This window comes from Cyprinodon tularosa, unplaced genomic scaffold (assembly GCF_016077235.1).
Source record: "Cyprinodon tularosa strain WSP-4 unplaced genomic scaffold, ASM1607723v1 ctg235, whole genome shotgun sequence".
Classification (NCBI taxonomy): domain Eukaryota; kingdom Metazoa; phylum Chordata; class Actinopteri; order Cyprinodontiformes; family Cyprinodontidae; genus Cyprinodon; species Cyprinodon tularosa.
In genome coordinates this window covers 235,988-255,796 of record NW_024038880.1, presented here as the reverse complement: position 1 = coordinate 255,796, position 19,809 = coordinate 235,988, and the positions used below count along the sequence as shown (strand labels likewise).

Sequence of the window (19,809 nt, the reverse complement as noted above, 5' to 3'; positions counted from 1 at the left end):
GATAAATAAATAAAGAATAAATAGCTTCAACACAGTTAGTAATAAAGTGTTTTTATAGTTTATTTTTTCAGATTTTATATCTTTAAAGTTTTTTTTTCAACTATTATTTTCGACATGCTTTGCAGATTTCCTCCTCTTCACTTCTGGGTGGTTCGTGTGCCGACCAATAGGATTGAGTCTGCTCGGGACATTCCTATTGGTCGGCAAACAGTCCACCCAGAGAAGTTGGGGAGGAATCTGGAAAACAGGATTAGAAATGGGATTCATAAAACTCAGTCTGCCCTCTAAAAAAATATATATAATAACAATGAAAAAAAAAAAAAAGTGTAAAAAATAGTTAACAAAATTACATTTGGAAAAAAATCTAAAAATTTTTAAACAGATTTTTCTGATGCGTTTTTTGCTTTTTAATTTTGGAGCAACTTTCTCTTCATACACACTAATCAGAAGTCTGACATTTCTGAGAATAATATGATCTGGTGAAATTCTCCAACTTTTCAATTCACAATTTATTAATTTTTTATTATCTGTAAACTGGGATTTTTTAGTAATAAAAGGATTGAAAGATTTCCCTCTATGAGCTCAAACATGAGAGATGAGTTTCACTTTCTGAAACAAAAAAAGAGACAACATTATTTAACTTTTTTATATCTCTTTTATTATATTAATCTGTTATGAAGAAACGTTATTTAACAGAATAAGTAAAATATCCCCGAAAAGCTTGACCTTTTTTTACACGTTGTTGTAATAAGGGAAAAGCTGAAACCGCAGTAAAGCTCTGATGACATCAGCATCTCCGGAACCAGTGAATGATCCTGGGAGAGGATCCTGTGCGTGGCTGATATCAGAGCTCAGCGGGTCAGCGGAGCTCGGGAATGTGTGTCCGTAAAGGCCAGAGAGTGACGTGCATCATCACACCCACAGCCATTGTTTCCTCCACAGACCCACTCTCTCTGCTGTTCTGGTGACCAAACACTGCGTCCAATCACGTCACAGCCGTCCACGCGCTCCGCTTACGCCGAGTTCAACTTTATCATAAGTTTGTAGCCTGATCCCTTCTAAGATCGTGTTTGGATCATAGAGGATGTTGGAGCGATGCTGCTCCTCTGGTGGAGGAGGTGTAGATGCCCTCAGACTGTGTGTCAGAATCAGAGCCGTTCTCAGCATCATGCAGAGAGCAGCGCAGAGATAATAACATCTCTTGTTCTGAGTCACAAGATTCCTGCTGCTGTGATCTGAATGAGAGCATTGAGGGCCTCCACCTCTGCTCACATCGGGCTCACTGAGCACCAACACACAGCAGGCTCTTTAGAGGCAGAACCTGGAGAGACCCGCCATCATGTACCGGAACCAGAACCTGTAATACATCAGAGCATCAGATTACAGGATGAACCTCATTAACTCTTAGCAGACCTTAGCCTCAGGATAGGTTTGTTTTTAAGCTAACAGGACCAGAACCTTCAGACTACATCCAGAATTACTGTTTCTTCTTTGCATCTATTACTGAAATTTTCTTTTAAACAGATTTAAGGTTTATTAACTCAATTCTATTCAGTTTATTTCTATAGCACCAGTTCACATCATCTCAAGGCTCTTTCCAGTTCACCAGATCATCAAGTAGATTGGTTCAAAGTTTTCTATCGAAGGAAAACCAGCTGATTGCATCGACTCATTGACTCTTCAGCAATCCCTCACACTAAGCATGCTTGTAGCGACAGTGGAGAGGAAACACTCCCTTTGAACAGGAAGAAACCTCCAGCAGAACCAGGCTCAGTGTGAGCGGCCATCTGCTGAGGCCCACTGGGGTTCAAGGAGACAGAAGCAGACATAGAAAAAGAAGCATAGATACAAAAAGCAACTGTCAACCAGCTCCACAGGCGCAGTGTATTCTCATTATCAGTTTGTATGAAATCGTACGAAAAGTTATGCACAGTAATTTGGTACGTTTTTGACGTTTTTTTCGTCGTATTTCCTCGTATTTTTACGTCTTGCCTCGAGACAAGATATCCTTGCGCATGTGCATCTTACACACCATTAAATAACATAGAATTCAACCTACAATTAACCCTAACCCTAAGATACAAAACATCAAGCAACCTAGTTAGAGACATGAAGAAGTAATTATTGCACTGTTTTTCCCAGTTTTACATCCGTCCACGGATCTGCTTTTTTTGTCTATCTGGCTGCGCACTGATCGGTTTTTTCGAGGAAAAACGTCAAAAACGTACGAAATACTGTGCATAACTTTTCGTACGATTTCAAACGAACTGATAATGAGAATATGTTGACAGGCGGCCCCGTCCAGGAGACACACAGCCAGGCAGACGAGCTCCGAGCCAGCTCCCATGTCAGAGGATGAAGAGAGCACATCCAGTTAGTCACAGTCAGAGAAACAGGACTACACTGGAAAACAGGCCAAGCTCCAACATCTAGAAACAAAGGTGTTGATGGCAGCAGCACAGCTGATATTTCTCTCCAGGATGGAGTCACAGCCAAACAGGAACAGACCAGATGAAGCTACTATGAGAAAAAACAGAGAGAGCAGAACGTTAGAGATTGAACTAACAGATTCTGCAGAGTGGGAGAATAGAGATAGAATGAAGCAGAATGATGAAAAAGGGGTCCCTATGTCCTCCAGCAGTCTAAGCCTATAGCAGCAGAACTATAGAGATAGCTCAGGATAACCTGAGCCACTCTAACTAGAAGCTTTATCAAAAAGGAAAGTTTTAAGCCTAGCCTCAAAAGTAGACAGGGTGTCTGCCTCACGGACTAAAACTGGTAGTTGGTTCCACAGGAGAGGAGCCTGAGAACTAAAAGATCTGCCTCCCATTCTATAGAAATTCTAAATTAAGTAAAAAAGAGCACATTTATTCCTGTTAGAGTCGACATGAAGCACCTTTGGTTTCCTTCTGGTACATTTTAAAATCTTGATGTTTTAGGACCTTGATGTTCTCCAGGTGTGTCTCAGTCTCTGTCCTGTTCTTAGTTGAGCTGAATGTTTGTTTATTGCAGGTGATGAATCTGGTGTCGTACTTCGGTCCTCTGATTTCTGCTGGGATATTTTCAGCTACTTTGTCTTCAGCTTTAGCCTCATTGGTCAGCGCACCCAAAGTCTTCCAGGTCAGAAAACACAAACTTTGATTTTATTTCTATCAAATATTAATAATTTTGCATCTTTACTTTTCTATTTTTTATTTCTAAACTCTCTGTAGTTTATTGGCTTTAATCTGTATTTTTTATATTTATTTTCCATTGTTCTATGAGCCCTATGCAGCCTGGTTAAAAGCCCTAGAATGAAACCACAGGTTTTCTTCCTTCTATGGTTTGATCAGGAATATTTAGATGAGCTGTGCTCTGATTGGTTTGTTTACAACGAGCCAAGCTGCTGAGCAAAGACGCATCATAGCAACAAGCACTCACTCACTGAAACATTAGATTATTGATATGGTAGGGGGACCAGACGCCCTCTTTTTCCCGGACATGTCCTACTTTTCATACTTTAAAAAATGTTTGGGAAAATTTCAAAATCGTCCGGGATTTTGGTCTACTACCTAGCCTGCGTGGAACGGAGTGACCAAACCCGACCCGGTGACGGTAGGCTGGACAACGGTGGAAGTACGGTAAGGCAGGTAGGGGGAAGCATCCCGTCACCGGGTCAGGTTTGGTCACTCCGCCCCTTTCTGGGGCCCGTCCAGTCCAGTCAGCGGACCAGAAACCCCCCCAAAAAAGTGTCCTCCATTTCAGAAACCCAAATCTGGTCACCATAGATATGCTAGCATTGCTATCTTAGAGCATTTTTGCCCTTGTACAAATATAGATTGGGTAAAAACACTGCGAAATTAGATTGGATGGTTTAGCCAAAAGATTAGTTGAACACATAACTCCCAACCCAATTAAAACCAAAAAAATGTGGAAAAACTAATATGTTTGAATAAAAATGACTAAAACCTTTCATTTTTCTCATCATTGCCCAATTTTCACAATCACTTCCACTGTGTGCTTGAGTTTATTTGACTAAAACCTTAAATGGTTGCTCTCTTCTAAGATGTTTTACACTTTTTATTATACACACAAATCATTAACAAAGAAACTTAAAAGGGAGAAAAAAAGAAAAATAATTGCAAAAAATTCCAGATTATATTACTAACTGTAGTTCTGCAGTCCACCAGTAGGTGGTGACATCGATGAAGCAATTTGGCCAAACGGTTCAATGCCTCTTGAGGCTCCATCTCACCATCACTAGTTGCAGGATACCGGCCCACAGGAACTGGAATTAATCAACCATGTGGGTCCTGGAGGGCCGCTGTCCTGCAGGTTTTAGAGGTTTCCCTGCTTTAGCACAGCTGACTCTGATTGCAGTTCAGAAAAAGCCCGTTAATCAGCTTTCAATTAAAATAAGCTGTGCTGGAGCAGGGAACCTCTAAAACCTGCAGGACAGCGGCCCCCCAGGACCCACTTTGGAGATGCCTGGTCTAAAGTGTCCTTCTGAAACAGGCCTCCTCTGAATGTAACCACAAGCTGTCTGATCTCCAGGCTCTCTGTAAGGACAACATCTATCCTGGATTGGGAATCTTTGCGAAGGGCTACGGTAAAAACAACGAGCCTCTGCGAGGATACGTCCTGACCTTCTGCATCGGCTTGGCTTTCATCCTCATCGGTGGGAAGAGCAGCATAAACCCTTCAGTAAAAAACGAATAATAAATAACCATAATAAAGGTGATGAACGTTGTTATCTGTGTCCGATCAGCCGAGCTGAACGTCATCGCTCCAATCATCTCCAACTTCTTCCTGGCCTCTTATGCTCTCATCAACTTCTCCGTCTTCCACGCCTCATTGGCCAACTCTCCAGGTAAACCCTGAGAAACAGAACCAATCTTTTCCCATTTGGATCCTTTCAGTCGATCTGTTATTCTGTCTGCCTTGTTGTTGGGACATAAATGCGTTCAATAAAACCAACTAAAACCCTCTCTGATTGGCTGTGTTTCTTCACAGGGTGGCGCCCAAGCTTCAAATACTACAACATGTGGGTCTCTCTGGCCGGGGCCATCCTGTGCTGCGTTGTGATGTTCGTCATCAACTGGTGGGCGGCCCTCGTCACCCTGCTCATCATCCTCGCCCTCTACATCTACGTCAGCTACAAAAAACCAGGTGAGAACAAGATGGAGAACCAGAAGCTCCGATGTCAATCGATTCTCTTTTCGCTACGAATTACTAATGGAACTCCGAATATGAACATTTAGCTAAACAATTTTCAGCATCATATTTCTGCTATTTGATACAATCTTCAGTTTTAGTGCTTAAAATGGTCGATCCCAAATATAAATGCATAGCATATTTTTTATTTTTATACCTAAATCATGTTTATATCTAAATCTATATCTGGTATTTTACATCTAAATATATATCCTAAATATCAAACCTAATGTAAATTGTTTTTTGTTTAATAAATGTAAAATGTTAAAATCCAAATATTTCTTAAATCTATTTTTTTTCATTATTTAAATTTTATTATTAAAATATATATAAAAATATATAAATATATATATATATGTGTATGTGTGTATATATATATATATATATATATATATATATATATGTGTATGTATATATGTATATATATATATATGTGTATGTATATATATATATATATGTATGTTTAAATCATTTTTTTAATCTAAATATAAATCTTAAATTTATAATTTAAATCTCAAACTCAAATATTTAGAAAATGTGCTAATAAACCACGCCCCTTTAAAGGATCCATTCTGGCCACGCCCCCAACATAAAGGAGCACCAATAAGAAGAGGAGCCTCCGTAAGGGTCCAGCCCAACATTAAAGAGCGGCCAATTAACTTATAAAGATGAATATAACTTGCTGAATAAATATTTAAATTAAACATTTAAATTTAAGATTTCTAATATATATTTAGTTAAAAAATGTAAATTAAAAATTTTATTTAACATTTACATATAAATATAAAGTGCATATATAATAATAATGATGTATTAATAGATTTCAAGTATAATTTTAGACTTGTTTTTTGCTTAAGTTTAAGCATTTATATTGAGAGTTTTGCCTGTAAAAGAATAAAAACACTGAATGTGAAGATATTGCTCTAAATGTAACAGTGACATTTTGTTAAAGTTTTACATTCAGCCTCCCATAGATATTTATAAAGTTATTTCCTGCCTCGTCACCTTAAACCTGCTGCTGAGGTTTCCCAGTAGCTTTCTGTCTGCAGGGATCTTCAACGTTTTCCAGGCCAAGGACCCCCAAACTGATGGAGCGGGGCCCCTAATTATATATATTCTATCAAACTGGTCCTATAGTCACTCTATTACAGATGGAGTAATGTAACTAAAGTAATCCCTCCCTGGGATTATTAAAGTATTTCTGATTCCTGGTTGATGGGACAGGTGTTGTGAATGAAACGGGGCCCAGCTTGAAAGAGCTCCTGTGTGTCGCTGAATGTGTGCGTTGATCATGGGCGGTTCTAGACATGATCTACAGGGGCCAGAGCCCCTGTAGATCATGTCCTGGCCCCTGTAGTGAAGCCATAATACTCAAAGAAGCTCTAATGATGATCTGCGCTGGAACAGACATGGTTACTGATTGGTCCTTTGGATCTATTTCATTATTTTCTTTACAAATTCTGTTTTACTAATTATTTAAAAACAATAGGCTGACAGCTTCAGTGGTGCTGAGATAGGATCCCAGTTTTCATCTGCTAAATGTTTTGTTCAAAACAAATTGCTCTAATTTTACGGTTGAATTTAACAGTTTTTCTTCAGATTTAGAGAAAACTGTCATTTTAACTTAAAATCAAAAATATGTACCATTCCTAATTCCTGTTTATAGATCTAATAAGAAATAGAATTTGAATTAAACCCAATTGAATAGAATCTTCACTTCATGCAGCTCTCTTAATAAATTTGAATCCCTTGTTTGTTTTTTTTTGGACCCCTCCCCAAATGTACCCCTGGTACATTTGGTCTAGAACCACCACTGGCATCGATGAGTGAAAGACATCTTCTGCCTCCATTTATCTGTTTACTAAAGTGTGTTGAATTCGTATTAATGATGATTTAAAGACATTTCAATTAGTGGAAAAATTTGCATAAAAAAATTCTAATCAACCAAAACTTTCGGGACCCCCATGCAGTCCCTCTGTGGACCCGTTGGTCCTGCTAACGGTTCCCAGCAGTAGTGCCTGGTTACTTCACTGCCGTCCAATCAAACGCCTCCATCTGCTGACCTGTTGTTCTCCATAGATGTGAACTGGGGTTCCTCCACTCAGGCTCTGATCTACAACCAGGCGCTGACGCACTGCCTCAACCTCTCCACCGTCGAGGACCATGTCAAAAACTTCAGGTCTTTTTTTCAGAACTCTTACAGATTTACACAAAAACTACGTTTTGTGAAAGATTGAAACATTTTCTGATGAGTTTCCTTTTCCAAATCCAATAATCTTTTAGCTTTACTCTCTGGGTCCAGATCAGATAGTAAAGGAAATAAATCCTGATCTATTTTTTTTTTTTTTTTAGGCCGCAGTGTTTGGTTCTGGCTGGTTATCCAAATTCCCGCCCGGCGCTGCTGCAGTTGGTCCATTCCTTCACCAAGAACGTCAGCCTCATGGTCTGCGGTCACGTCAGAACGGTATGCAGCAGGATCCCCTGCAGGAATGAGCCGATCGGACGTTTCCTTCAGCCGCTCTCTTTTCCTCCTGAAGGTTTCCCGTCGGCCCAACCAGAAGGAGCTCTCCCAGGATTACCTCCGGTGTCGGCGCTGGCTGATTAAAAAACGGATCAAAGCCTTTTATGCTCCCGTTTTTGCAGACAACATGCGGGTTGGGGCGCAGCTGCTCCTTCAGGTACGTCTGGGTGATGATTTCCTGCCTCCAGATAAAAAGGTCGTCTCCTGATGCTGACCTCTTCTCTTCAGGCGGTGGGTCTGGGTCGTCTGAAGCCCAACACGCTGGTCATGGGTTTCAAAAACAACTGGAGTGACGGAAACATGAGAGACGTGGAGAATTACATCAACACCATCCAGTGAGAACTGATCCGCCTCTCAGTGAACTCCCCCCTAAATAGATTAATATGCATCCACTGATGGATCATAAATGAGTTCGTATCTGGGGGGCAGTAGCCTCAGGATGGATGCTTCATCTGTCGGACCTGCTGCTTCTTTTTCCAGCTATTCTCCTTTTGCGACTTAGAATACAAAAAATAATCGTCTTCCTTCTTCTGTATCGAATAATTCAGGTCCTTCTAATACATAAACCAGTTATACTCCTTCTATCTCATTTCTAAAACAAGTCTTGTTGTAAAACTTACAGTAAAACCTCATCAGGTTAGCATATCAGTGAAGATTCTTAGTCACCCCGGTCAGGTTCAAACTCGAAAGGTTCAATTTAGGAAACTGGACATGAAGTTTCGCCTCTCATCCGAGAGGCTGAGATTAATATACTAGTAGGGGCAGAGATGGCAAAACTACTCACTTTCCGTACTTGAGTAAAAGTACAGATACTTGTGTTAAAAAATACTCTGGTAAAAGTGGAAGTACTGATTAAACTTCTTTACTCAAGTAAAAGTAACAAAGTACAGGCTTGTAAATTTACTTAAAGTCTAAAAGTAAAAGTAGAAACCACTTTTTTCATGCCGTTGCCTACATTTTCAATGGATGTCTGCCAATAGGACTAGATCTCCGTTGTGTTCATTTTCAATCATCTCGTCGTCCATGCTACTATGCTAACGCCACCGCCACCAAGCTGCAATGATTTGCCGCCAATGAATACCGCCGAATCTGTCGATTCATCTTGTAGTGGTGCGTCAAATGCAACGTAGATTCCCATCCAATTAGATTGAATTTGGTATTGATGACGAGAAAAATAATAACGGTAACTCCATTGAAATGATTCAAAGCTAAAGTAACGAGCCAAATTTTTAAAATGTAAGGAGTAGAAAGTACAGATATTTGTGTAAACATGTAAGGAGTAGAAGTAAAAAGTCGCCATAAAAATAAGTAGTAAAGTAAAAATATCAGAAAAATCTACTTGAGTACAGTAACGAAGTATTTGTACTTCGTTACTTCCCATCTCTGAGTAGGGGAAACTAAACACATCATAACAACTTCATTGTTAATACACATTGATAACTGGTAATGCATGTTTAATAATGAGGGTCGTTCATCTTTACGATGTTGTTTATGAAGCCATCTTTACCACTTCAGCAACATTTCCACTGTGATACTGGAAACAATTCAATGCAGCGATAAATGTTCCTGGATTATCAGGCTGTATATGTTTGTAATGTGTTGTCTGCTAAGTAGACGGTGTTGAAGTCATGAAAAATCCAAGAACAAAAATTTTAAAGGTAAAAATTTTATAATTTAAAAATATAAAAAGTGCTTTGCAGAGCCTGACATACCCGACAGTTTTTGACCTATTTTGAGATGATTTTTCAGTCGTTCAAGAATTTTTTTGATCGGGCCGAGTTTCCGCCTCATGGTTCGTCCTGGGTCGTGTAGCGTACAGGGAACAACGAGGGGTGATTGACCTCATGACCTCCTCCCCATCAGGAATAAATAAGGTCGGGAGAAAATCAAACATGTTTGAAATTCAGTCGGCCGTCCAAAGGCGTTCAAGGTGCAAATCCTGCTGTTGAAGCAGAGCTACGAGCAGAGCTTCTTCTTCTGTCAGATTGACGAGTCCGACCAGCGCCATCTCTCGCCGCTGAGTACGAAGTGTTTTTTTGGACGTACAGTGTGAGCAGGTAGATCGCATCAGAGCTTCGGATCGCACAGTGTGGGAACGTGCTGTGAACTTTTAAACCCTGCCGTTTTGTCATAGTTTGAGCTGTAGCTGCGTGCAAAGATTGAAAATATTGCAGAGTGTATTACTAGGTGAAAGTCTGAAACCAACTCCTCTGTTGAGAGACGGTTTTTCCAGGTTAGGAAATCTGTCTTCCTTGGTCATGATATGGATGTTGTTGCCCTCCAACAGGTGTAGATGAACAGCTGAGGGCTCTCCTGAGGATTTGCCCTCCTGTGTTGAGCCATGTGCCTGTGAAATGTTTCCCCCATATCTTGGTTCCACCTAAAATATATTAATCTCAGTGCACCCACCAATAGTTAGAACTGAAGAAGGTCCTTGGATGAGAGGAGAAACTTTTTAGCCTCATCAGGTTGACGTTCTGATTAAGAGGCTTTTCTTCTTTGCAGTGACGCCTTCGACCTGCAGTTTGGAGTGGTGATCCTCAGGCTGATGGACGGACTGGACATCTCTCACATTCCAGGACAAGGTGCTGGGTGTTTAGATGTCATAAAAATACATTCATCATCTCTTTCTCATTTTTCAAGTATTCTACATTTGGAAGCACACTCCTTCCCTCCTTCCTTTCATCCATCCATTTATCCCAATCGTGAGGGCTGCTGGTGTTTATCTCCAGATGTCTACGGCGAGAGGCGGGGTCCACCCCGGACAGGTCGCCAGTCCATCGCAGGGCAACACGGAGACAAACAGGACAAACGACCATTCACTCACACTTAAGCAGGATTTAGAGAAGCCAATTAACCTACCAGTCATGTTTTTGGACTGTGGGAGGAAGCTGGAGCACCCTGAGAGAACCCACACATGCTCAGGGAGAACATGCAGACTCCATGCAGAAAGACCCTGGACCAGGAATCGAACCCAGAACCTTAACAGCTTATCTCATAATTACGAGATAAGATCTCATAATTACCAGATTATATGTTATATTTGGGAAATCAGGGATTCAGTCATCGCTACGCTACATGAAACATGAACAATGAGTGGGTTGTCAGATTTAACCTGCTTTTATTTCCTTTTAGGTTTGCGACACTGGGAAATACTGAGTTTCCTCAATGTGGATGGAATTAGTTTTAGTTTGATCAGTATCTCGTTACTATGAGATAAGCTGTCTGATTTTTTTTTTTCCTTTGGTGAAAGCAATAAACTTCCGTCGGGGGGGGGGGGGGGGGGGGGGGGTTCCCATTCCTGGGGGCCCCATAAAACTCTGTTTACATGTATGGTTAATACATGGTTAATACTATCACTTATTTCTGCACATTAATTTATGTTTTTGATAAAATCCTTTGGCTAAAATGCCATCAGAACGCTGATAATATTAAGTGTGTCTCAGCCCCCCCCCCTTCAGTGTCCACCATATTGGATCAGTCCATTTGCTGCACATGTTCAGAAAGGTCCAAACAGACAGCAGCAAACCATTTGAAAGCAAACCATGCAAAGAGCAGTGTTGCTAACTTAGCGCTTTAGTCGCTATATTTAGCCACTTTTCAGACCCCTCTAGCACTTTGATTTCTAAAAAGCTCCTAGCGCCAAATCTAGAGACTTTTTTCTGCTACTGGAGACTTTGGAGACAACATCTAAAAGCAGCGAACTCTGCTCTCCAGAGCGAGTAGATTGGTAACCCCGCCTCCTGCTCTCCTCTATCTTGTCTGCTGTCATGATTCATGCAGCTATTATTTCATCCAAATGAAAAATGGAGAACAGATAAGCAGATCATGGCTTGTCTACAGTGAAAAGAAGGACTGGGTTATTTACTTTGGCTTTTTTAGAAACACAGGAAGGAGCAATCAGCTAAGTGAGCTTAGTGCTTGGAAAAAATCTTTCATTCCTTTAGAGACAGCATGAAAAGTCAGCTGAGTACAAAACATAGAGAGGAAAACAAGAAGAAAAGGGACAAGAAGAGAGGGACACAACCTAGAACAGATAATGGATGTCTATTCTATTAACATTTATCTATCTCTAGAATGGGTCTGTTTATGTTTTGTCAATTCAGAGGGCCCCCTGCCTGTCTTTGCCTAGGGCCCCACATTTCCTAAATCTGCCCCTGGCTTCCATAACAACGCATCAAAAACAGACAAAACATAATTTTGAACTTTGAGGTTGTTTTTGTTCGATGCAGTTTTCCTAAATTCAACCTCAGATTGAAACATGGCTTCATAAGGAAAGGGAAAAACGAAGCAAATGACTGAAACAAAGATGGTTTCCTTTGTTGTTTTTTCCTTTAGACGAGCTGCTGTCGCCGAGTGAGAAACCACCAAAGGAAAGTAAAGATGTTCTGATTCCCATCAGTCCAGCGAAAGACTCGGACTCGGATTCCTGTCCGTCGAAAACCCACAGCAACCAGAGCAGCCCGCTCATCATAAGAGGTGGATGAAAACCTGCAGCCCCAGATCCTCTCTGTTTGATTCTAGAGCTTAACGTGTCGTTTTCCAGCCACAGAGACCAAGAGTCCTCTGAGTCTGACCGACCAGCGTCTTCTGGAGAGCAGCCAGATGTTTAAGAAGAAACAAGGGAAAGGAACCATCGACGTCTGGTGGCTGTTTGACGACGGAGGTCAGTTTTCATGGTCTGGTTTCTTCTGGACCTTTAAAATAAAAATAAAATACAATAGAAGTTCCAGTAAAAACCTCTAGGGGCCTCAGAAGCTGTTCAGTGTTCTGGTTCTGTTGGTAGATATTCTAGATCTGGTTTTATCAGGTTGTGAGAACCTGTTTTTCTCTCATTTGCAGTGCCTCAGTACGGAAGAGGATTAGGGACACTAGGACTGATTTTTTTTTTTTTTTTTTTCAGTTTAATGTGAGAAAAAAGTCAGAATTCTAAATTTAATCTCAGAATTCTCTCTAATCTCAGAATTTAGATTTTTTTTCTCAGAATTCTGACTTTAATCTCAGAATTCTGACTAAATTGATGCTAACATGTTTGTTAGCTGTCAAAATTCAGTCAGAATTCTAACTTTTTTCTCATATTTTATTGAAATAAAATTAAAAAATCAGTTAACTTTTTTTATTTTTCCAGTGGCCCTTCTCCTCTTCCGTACCTCAGGGCTCTGTTCTTGGCCCCCTGATCTTCTCCCATTCGGTTTGATTCTCCTAAAATGCTGCAGAACCTTCTGGTGCAACTCAAACAAAAACTGATTCCTCTGCATCCACTTTGATGTATTCCCTAAATTAAGAAACAAATAAATCTCTTATAGCTCAGCAATAAAGCAACTGATGTCGCGTTTTTTGGATCAGAGATGATTTTAGGTTTTATTAATCCTTCTAAATACAAACGGTTCTGTCATTGCACCGACTCTATGAAACCAGTTACCTTATAAGATCCAGCAAACACCTTTTCTCTATATGCCTGTTAATCCAGTTTAATATTTAGGAATGTTTCTTCTACATCCTCTCTCTATTTTGCTCTGGCATTCTGATTTTCCTGTAGTATTCTCAGTCATCCAGGTCATAGTCATTTAAAAAAAGATAAAATCAATCCACTGGACTTTGTTTCCAGGTTTGAAGACGTTTCTCTTCCATCCAGGAAGTTTTTTCAATTCAAAATGTCAGAAATAGCGTTTAGTTCCAGGTTTTATCCAGCAGCCCAACAAAGCCTGGTTTTAGTTTAGAAAACATGCAAATAGAAACGGATGAACGGGTCCCCCCCTTTGGAATGGGGGTCGTTAAAGGGAATTGTTGACCCCGCCCGTTCAGCTAGGCTAACAGTTCCCTTTAACGACCCCCCTTTTTAGAGACATAGACTCACTGCAAAAATGGTCTAGAAATAAGTAAAAATGTCTTAAATTGCGTGTATTTACTGTTAATTTGAATAGGTAAATAAGATGATGTCAACAAAATTAGTATTTTTACTTTAAAATAAGGTAATTAGACAATATGCGCTTGAAATAAGACAATAAAAAAGTTTATTTCTTATCTTAAATGTAAATTGTCTTATTCCATTGGCCAAGTTTCACACTAAGCTAATCATTTGAAGAAAAAATGCACTTATTCTAAGAACACAATAACTTATTTAGATTTAAAAGTTTTGCAGTGCAGGTATCTGGTTTAATCTGCATGTTTTCTAAACTAAAACCAGGCTTTGTTGGGCTGCTGGATAAAACCTGGAACTAAACGCTATTTCTGACATTTTCAATTAAAAAAGCTTCCTGGATGGAAGAGAAACGAAAATAGTTTTTTTAATTTTTTTTGGAATAATTTTCCTGTTTTGTTTATGTTATTCATATTTGAAAGCTCTAGTTGTTTAATTTGCTTTTTTTTCTCTATGATTTAAGGAAAAAGTGAAATTTGAGTGAATAGTGTCATACGGATGGGTTTCAAACATTTGCTTGAATAATTTTTAATCCAGATTGAGATGGCTTAATATGAGCGTCATTCAAATTATGTGCAAAAGTAAATTTAAATTAAGCCTAATGGCACAAAAATATGGAGGACCAACTCTGCCATATATAAAAATAAATACATAAATAAATAAATGCTCAATAAATAAATAAGGATACAATTAATTGCCACCAAAAATACAATAAACAAATAAATGTAATTAGGAATTAATTTATACATTCAGATATAAATGTATAAAACTCTTTTAATCAGCTTCTTTATTTATTTGCCTTTGTAATATTTACCTCATTTATTTTTTTTCCTTTATAATCTTCAACTTTATTTTTTAATAACTTATATTTTTAAGTATTTATTTATGTGCATGTTATAATATTTTTGTCTGTTTTATTCTTCCTTTGTATTTTTTTACCTTAGTTATTTCTTTGCCGCAATTTATTTCTGCCATTTTTACATTTCTGCCTCATTATGCAAATGAGGAGGGGGCGTGTCCTAGAGAGTCAGTCCTCCATACAAAAACTTCAGCTGATTATTCCTGAGTTATGAATAGAATAGAATAGAATAGAATAGAATAGAACAGAATAGAATAGAATCAGAAACAGAGTCCATTTAACTCAGCCTTATCAGGTTCTTTCTGTTTAGCTGTTTTAACTAAATGTTTCCCTCATTCTTTTACAAATGATCAAACATAAAATAAAATAAAAACGTTAGAACTCGGATGGAAACCAATAAAATGCGTGAAAATAAAATCCATGGGGTTGGGTTGTGTTTTTCTGCAGGTCTGACTCTGCTGATCCCCTACCTGCTGACCAACAGGAGCAAATGGGGGGACTGCAGGATCCGCGTCTTCATCGGAGGAAAGATCAACCGCATCGACCACGACCGCCGAGCGTGAGTCCTCGTCTCACGTCTTCTGTCCAATCAACAGTGGCCGGGTTTATTTGGGAAACGCGTTGCCGTCTGTGTCTCTGCAGGATGGCCACGTTGCTCAGCAGGTTCAGAATCGACTTCTCTGACATCAACGTTCTGGGAGATATCAACGTGAAACCTAAAAAACACAAGTAAGGCCCTGAATGTCGTCAGCGTGTCCTTATTGAGTTAATTGATGGATGACATCATCATTTCACACCCCTGTTTGGCCTAATGAACATGTTGATGTCTAATGGAGGTTAGTTTCAGGTCTCAGAAAAACTTTCCCATGTTTAGCTCAATGTTAGCATAAAGAGACGTTGATTGCTTGAACGTAGATCCACTAGATCTCCCCATAAAGCTCAGCAGACCGTCTACCCAGACCATCAGTCTACAGACTGACCAACTCCATCTATCTCCACTCCACCACCAGATTCAGGCCTGGGGGGGAAACAGTAACCTGACTCCGCCAGATGGATGTGCTCCGCATATCCATCTGGAAACCTTCCATTGAAGTAATTTTGGGAAGGGGCGAAAATACTGGTTAGCTGATTGGCCTATGTTGGTGATAGACGGGCCAAATAAACCAATCAGATCAACGAAGCATATGACGTACTAACAGAGCGACGACGAAGAGGAGCCAATTGATAGATCAAACTCTTGCCGAAACCAGTCGGGAGAAGAGCAAAAACATCTTTTCCTCTGAGAAAAGCCTCCAGAGCCTTTTTCATCTTTTCTTAGCTGTTTTAGTTCCTTTACTCCTTTAAGCATTCCTGTTTCATGTGTTTCAGCCTGGAGGAGGTCTGAATGTGCTGAGTCATGCTTTCATGCAGCTCTTCTTCTTCCTCTGACAGTAAGCTGAGCTTTAAGGAGCTGATCGAGCCGTACAGGCTGAAGGAGGACGACATGGAGCAGGAGGCGGCGGAGAGGCTGAAGGCTCAGGAGCCGTGGAGGATCACCGACAACGAGCTGGAGCTCTACAAAGCCAAGGTTTGACTTTCCCTCTGCTCACTGGCAGCTGATCGGCAGCTGGATTTATTGGCGCCGCTCTGATCAATTCCTGATTTTCCTTCCAGACCAACCGTCAGATCCGACTGAACGAGCTGCTGAAGGAACACTCCAGCACCGCCAAGCTGATCGTGGTGTAAGAACCTTCAGTCCTTCACCTCCTTGGCAGAAACATGAACAGAAACAAACACAAGCCTGTGACCTCAAAGTTATGGAGGATAAAAAGTGTAAAAATTAAATAAATAAATACAGCATTAAATAAATAATTAAATGTGGAATTAAATAAATAAATGTGTCATTTATTAATTAAAACCACGTCACTAATATAAAGTGCCAAAATTAAATAAAGACAGCGATAAACAATTAATTAAATGTGTAATTCATTAAATAAATAAGGAATTAAATATGTAAATGTGTCATTAATTTAATAAAATACGTCTTCATTTTATTAAAAAAATATATATAATTATTTCAGTGTGCATTTAATTATTTCATGGTCCTGTGTCGCAGTGCATCGAAACCATTAACAGAATCTGTCAAACTCACCCATCAAAGTTAGGGGGCGGGGTTAACGCGAATCGAGTCTCTGTAATCGATTTGCTTCGCCTTAATGTGCAGGGTGACCAATCAGGTGTTAGATAACCGCCCCCTAACTTTGATGGGTGAGTTTGACAGATTCTTTTAATGGTTTCGATGCACTGCGACACAGGACCATGAAATAATTAAATGCACACCAAAATAATTATATATATTTTTTTAATAAAATGAAGACATATTTTTATTAAATTAATGACACATTTATATATTTAATTCCTTATTTATTTAATGAATTACACATTTAATTAATTGTTTATCGCTGTAAAAGTGCCAAAATTATTTATTTAATTTTGGCACTTTTTATCCTCCATACAAAATGAAAGAAAAATGTATTTTCTTCCTAAATTGCACTGATGTTGTCTTGTCTGTGTGAACAGGAGCATGCCTTTGGCCAGGAAGGGCACGGTGTCCAGCGCCCTCTACATGTGCTGGTTGGAGACACTGTCCAAAGACCTCCCCCCACTGCTGCTGGTCCGAGGAAACCACCAGAGCGTCCTCACCTTCTACTCATAACACGCACACATGCACTGGGCTTTATTTATTACAGCTTTCCATCAAATGTGACCCGACCTTAGGTCCTGGAATGTGGCGTCAGTAGATGGTTGATGGTTCTCCTTAACCGCCTCCCTAATATAAAGCTGTATATTCATGGTTGAAGACGTGTTTAATTAACGATGGTTTAACACTAAGATTCCTAAATGTTTTCTATTTTTCAGAATGTGTGCTCGTATTTAGCTTCTCAGTTTTTATTGTTTTATTTCTCTGGGTCTGTTTTCTTCTCCTTTATAACAATTTTGTAAATGATTTTGATAAAATATTAACAAAACAGATGTTCTGTCCAGATGTTATTGGAGCTTTTCTTATAAACTTGGATTAGGGAACAGATCTGGTGCTGAAATTAGAGACCAGTTAAAGGATGGATCATCCATCCTCCCATCCATCCTCCCATCATCCATCCATCCATCATCCATCCTCCCATCCATCCTCCCATCATCCATCCATCATCCATCCATCATCCATCCATCCATCCTCCCATTATCCATCCATCCATCATCCATCCATCCATCATCCATCCATCATCCATCCATCCATCATCCATCCATCCATCCTCCCATTATCCATCCATCATCCATCCATCCACCCATCATCCATCCATCATCCATCCATCCTCCCATCCATCCTCCCATCATCCATCCATCATCCATCCATCCATCCATCCATCATCCATCCATCCATCCTCCCATTATCCATCCATCATCCATCCATCCACCCATCATCCATCCATCATCCATCCATCCTCCCATCCATCCATCCATCCATCATCCATCCATCATCCATCCATCCATCATCCATCCATCCATCCTCCCATTATCCATCCATCATCCATCCATCCTCCCATCATCCATCCATCATCCATCCATCATCCATCCATCCTCCCATTATCCATCCATCCATCCACCATCCATCCATCATCCATCCATCATCCATCCATCCATCATCCATCCATCCATCCTCCCATTATCCATCCATCCATCATCCATCCATCCATCATCCATCCATCCATCATCCATCCATCCATCCTCCCATTATCCATCCATCCATCATCCATCCATCCATCATCCATCCATCATCCATCCATCCATCATCCATCCATCCATCCTCCCATTATCCATCCATCATCCATCCATCCATCCATCCATTATCCATCCATCATCCATCCATCATCCATCCTCCCATCATCCATCCTCCCATCATCCATCCATCCATCATCCATCCATCATCCATCCATCCATCCTCCCATTATCCATCCATCCATCATCCATCCTCCCATCATCCATCCTCTCATCATCCATCCATCCATCATCCATCCTCCCATCATCCATCCTCTCATCATCCATCCATCCTCCCATCATCCATCCATCATCCATCCTCTCATCATCCATCCATCCTCTCATCATCCATCCATCCATCATCCATCCTCTCATCATCCATCCATCATCCATCCTCTCATCATCCATCCATCCATCAACCATCCTCTCATCATCCATCCATCCATCAACCATCCTTCCATCATCCATCCATCCTCTCATCATCCATCCATCATCCATCCATCCATCCTCCCATCATCCAACCATCCATCATCCATCCATCCTCTCATCATCCATCCATCCATCATCCATCCATCCATCAACCATCCTTCCATCATCCATCCATCCTCTCATCATCCATCCATCATCCATCCATCCATCCTCCCATCATCCAACCATCCATCCATCCATCCTCTCATCATCCATCCATCCATCCATCCTCCCATCATCCTTCATCCATCCATCCATCATCCATCCATCATCCATCCATCCATCCTCCCATCATCCAACCATCCATCCATCATCCATCCATCCTCCCATCATCCATCCATCCTCCCATCATCCAACCATCCATCCATCCATCCTCTCATCATCCATCCATCATCCTTCCATCCATCATCCATTCATCCATCCTCCCATCATCCATCCATCCTCCCATCATCCAACCATCCATCCATCCATCCTCTCATCATCCATCCATCATCCATCCATCCATCATCCATCCTCCCATCATCCAACCATCCATCATCCATCCATCCATCCATCCTCTCATCATCCATCCATCATCCTTCCATCCATCATCCATTCATCCATCCTCCCATCATCCATCCATCCTCCCATCATCCAACCATCCATCCATCCATCCTCTCATCATCCATCCATCATCCATCCATCCATCATCCATCCTCCCATCATCCAACCATCCATCATCCATCCATCCATCCATCCTCTCATCATCCATCCATCATCCTTCCATCCATCATCCATCCATCCATCCTCTCATCATCCATCCATCATCCTTCCATCCATCATCCATTCATCCATCCTCCCATCATCCATCCATCCATCCTCCCATCATCCATCCATCATCCATCCATCCTCCCATCATCCATCCATCATCCATCCTCCCATCATCCATCCATCATCCATCCATCCATCATCCATCCATCCTCCCATCATCCATCCATCCTCTCATCATCCATCCATCCTCTCATCATCCATCCATCCATCATCCATCCATCCATCATCCATCCATCCATCCTCCCA

General features: G+C 40.5%; 1 protein-coding gene across 1 annotated transcript in view; it reads left to right on the top strand.

The window, feature by feature from the left end:
- Nucleotides 1-17,505, top strand: part of LOC119784864 (solute carrier family 12 member 2-like) — a 32,369-nt gene extending 14,864 nt beyond the window's left edge. The window contains exons 11-26 of the mRNA XM_038287122.1: nt 3,013-3,120; nt 4,534-4,657; nt 4,748-4,849; nt 4,993-5,148; nt 7,273-7,372; nt 7,546-7,657; nt 7,731-7,871; nt 7,943-8,049; nt 10,220-10,299; nt 12,053-12,193; nt 12,261-12,380; nt 14,941-15,052; nt 15,136-15,222; nt 15,925-16,060; nt 16,147-16,214; nt 17,053-17,505. Coding sequence (XP_038143050.1) covers nt 3,013-3,120; nt 4,534-4,657; nt 4,748-4,849; nt 4,993-5,148; nt 7,273-7,372; nt 7,546-7,657; nt 7,731-7,871; nt 7,943-8,049; nt 10,220-10,299; nt 12,053-12,193; nt 12,261-12,380; nt 14,941-15,052; nt 15,136-15,222; nt 15,925-16,060; nt 16,147-16,214; nt 17,053-17,188 — 1,830 coding nt within the window. The 3' untranslated portion in view covers nt 17,189-17,505. The remainder of the gene's footprint in view (nt 1-3,012; nt 3,121-4,533; nt 4,658-4,747; nt 4,850-4,992; nt 5,149-7,272; nt 7,373-7,545; nt 7,658-7,730; nt 7,872-7,942; nt 8,050-10,219; nt 10,300-12,052; nt 12,194-12,260; nt 12,381-14,940; nt 15,053-15,135; nt 15,223-15,924; nt 16,061-16,146; nt 16,215-17,052) is intronic.
- Nucleotides 17,506-19,809: the final 2,304 nt, after the last annotated feature.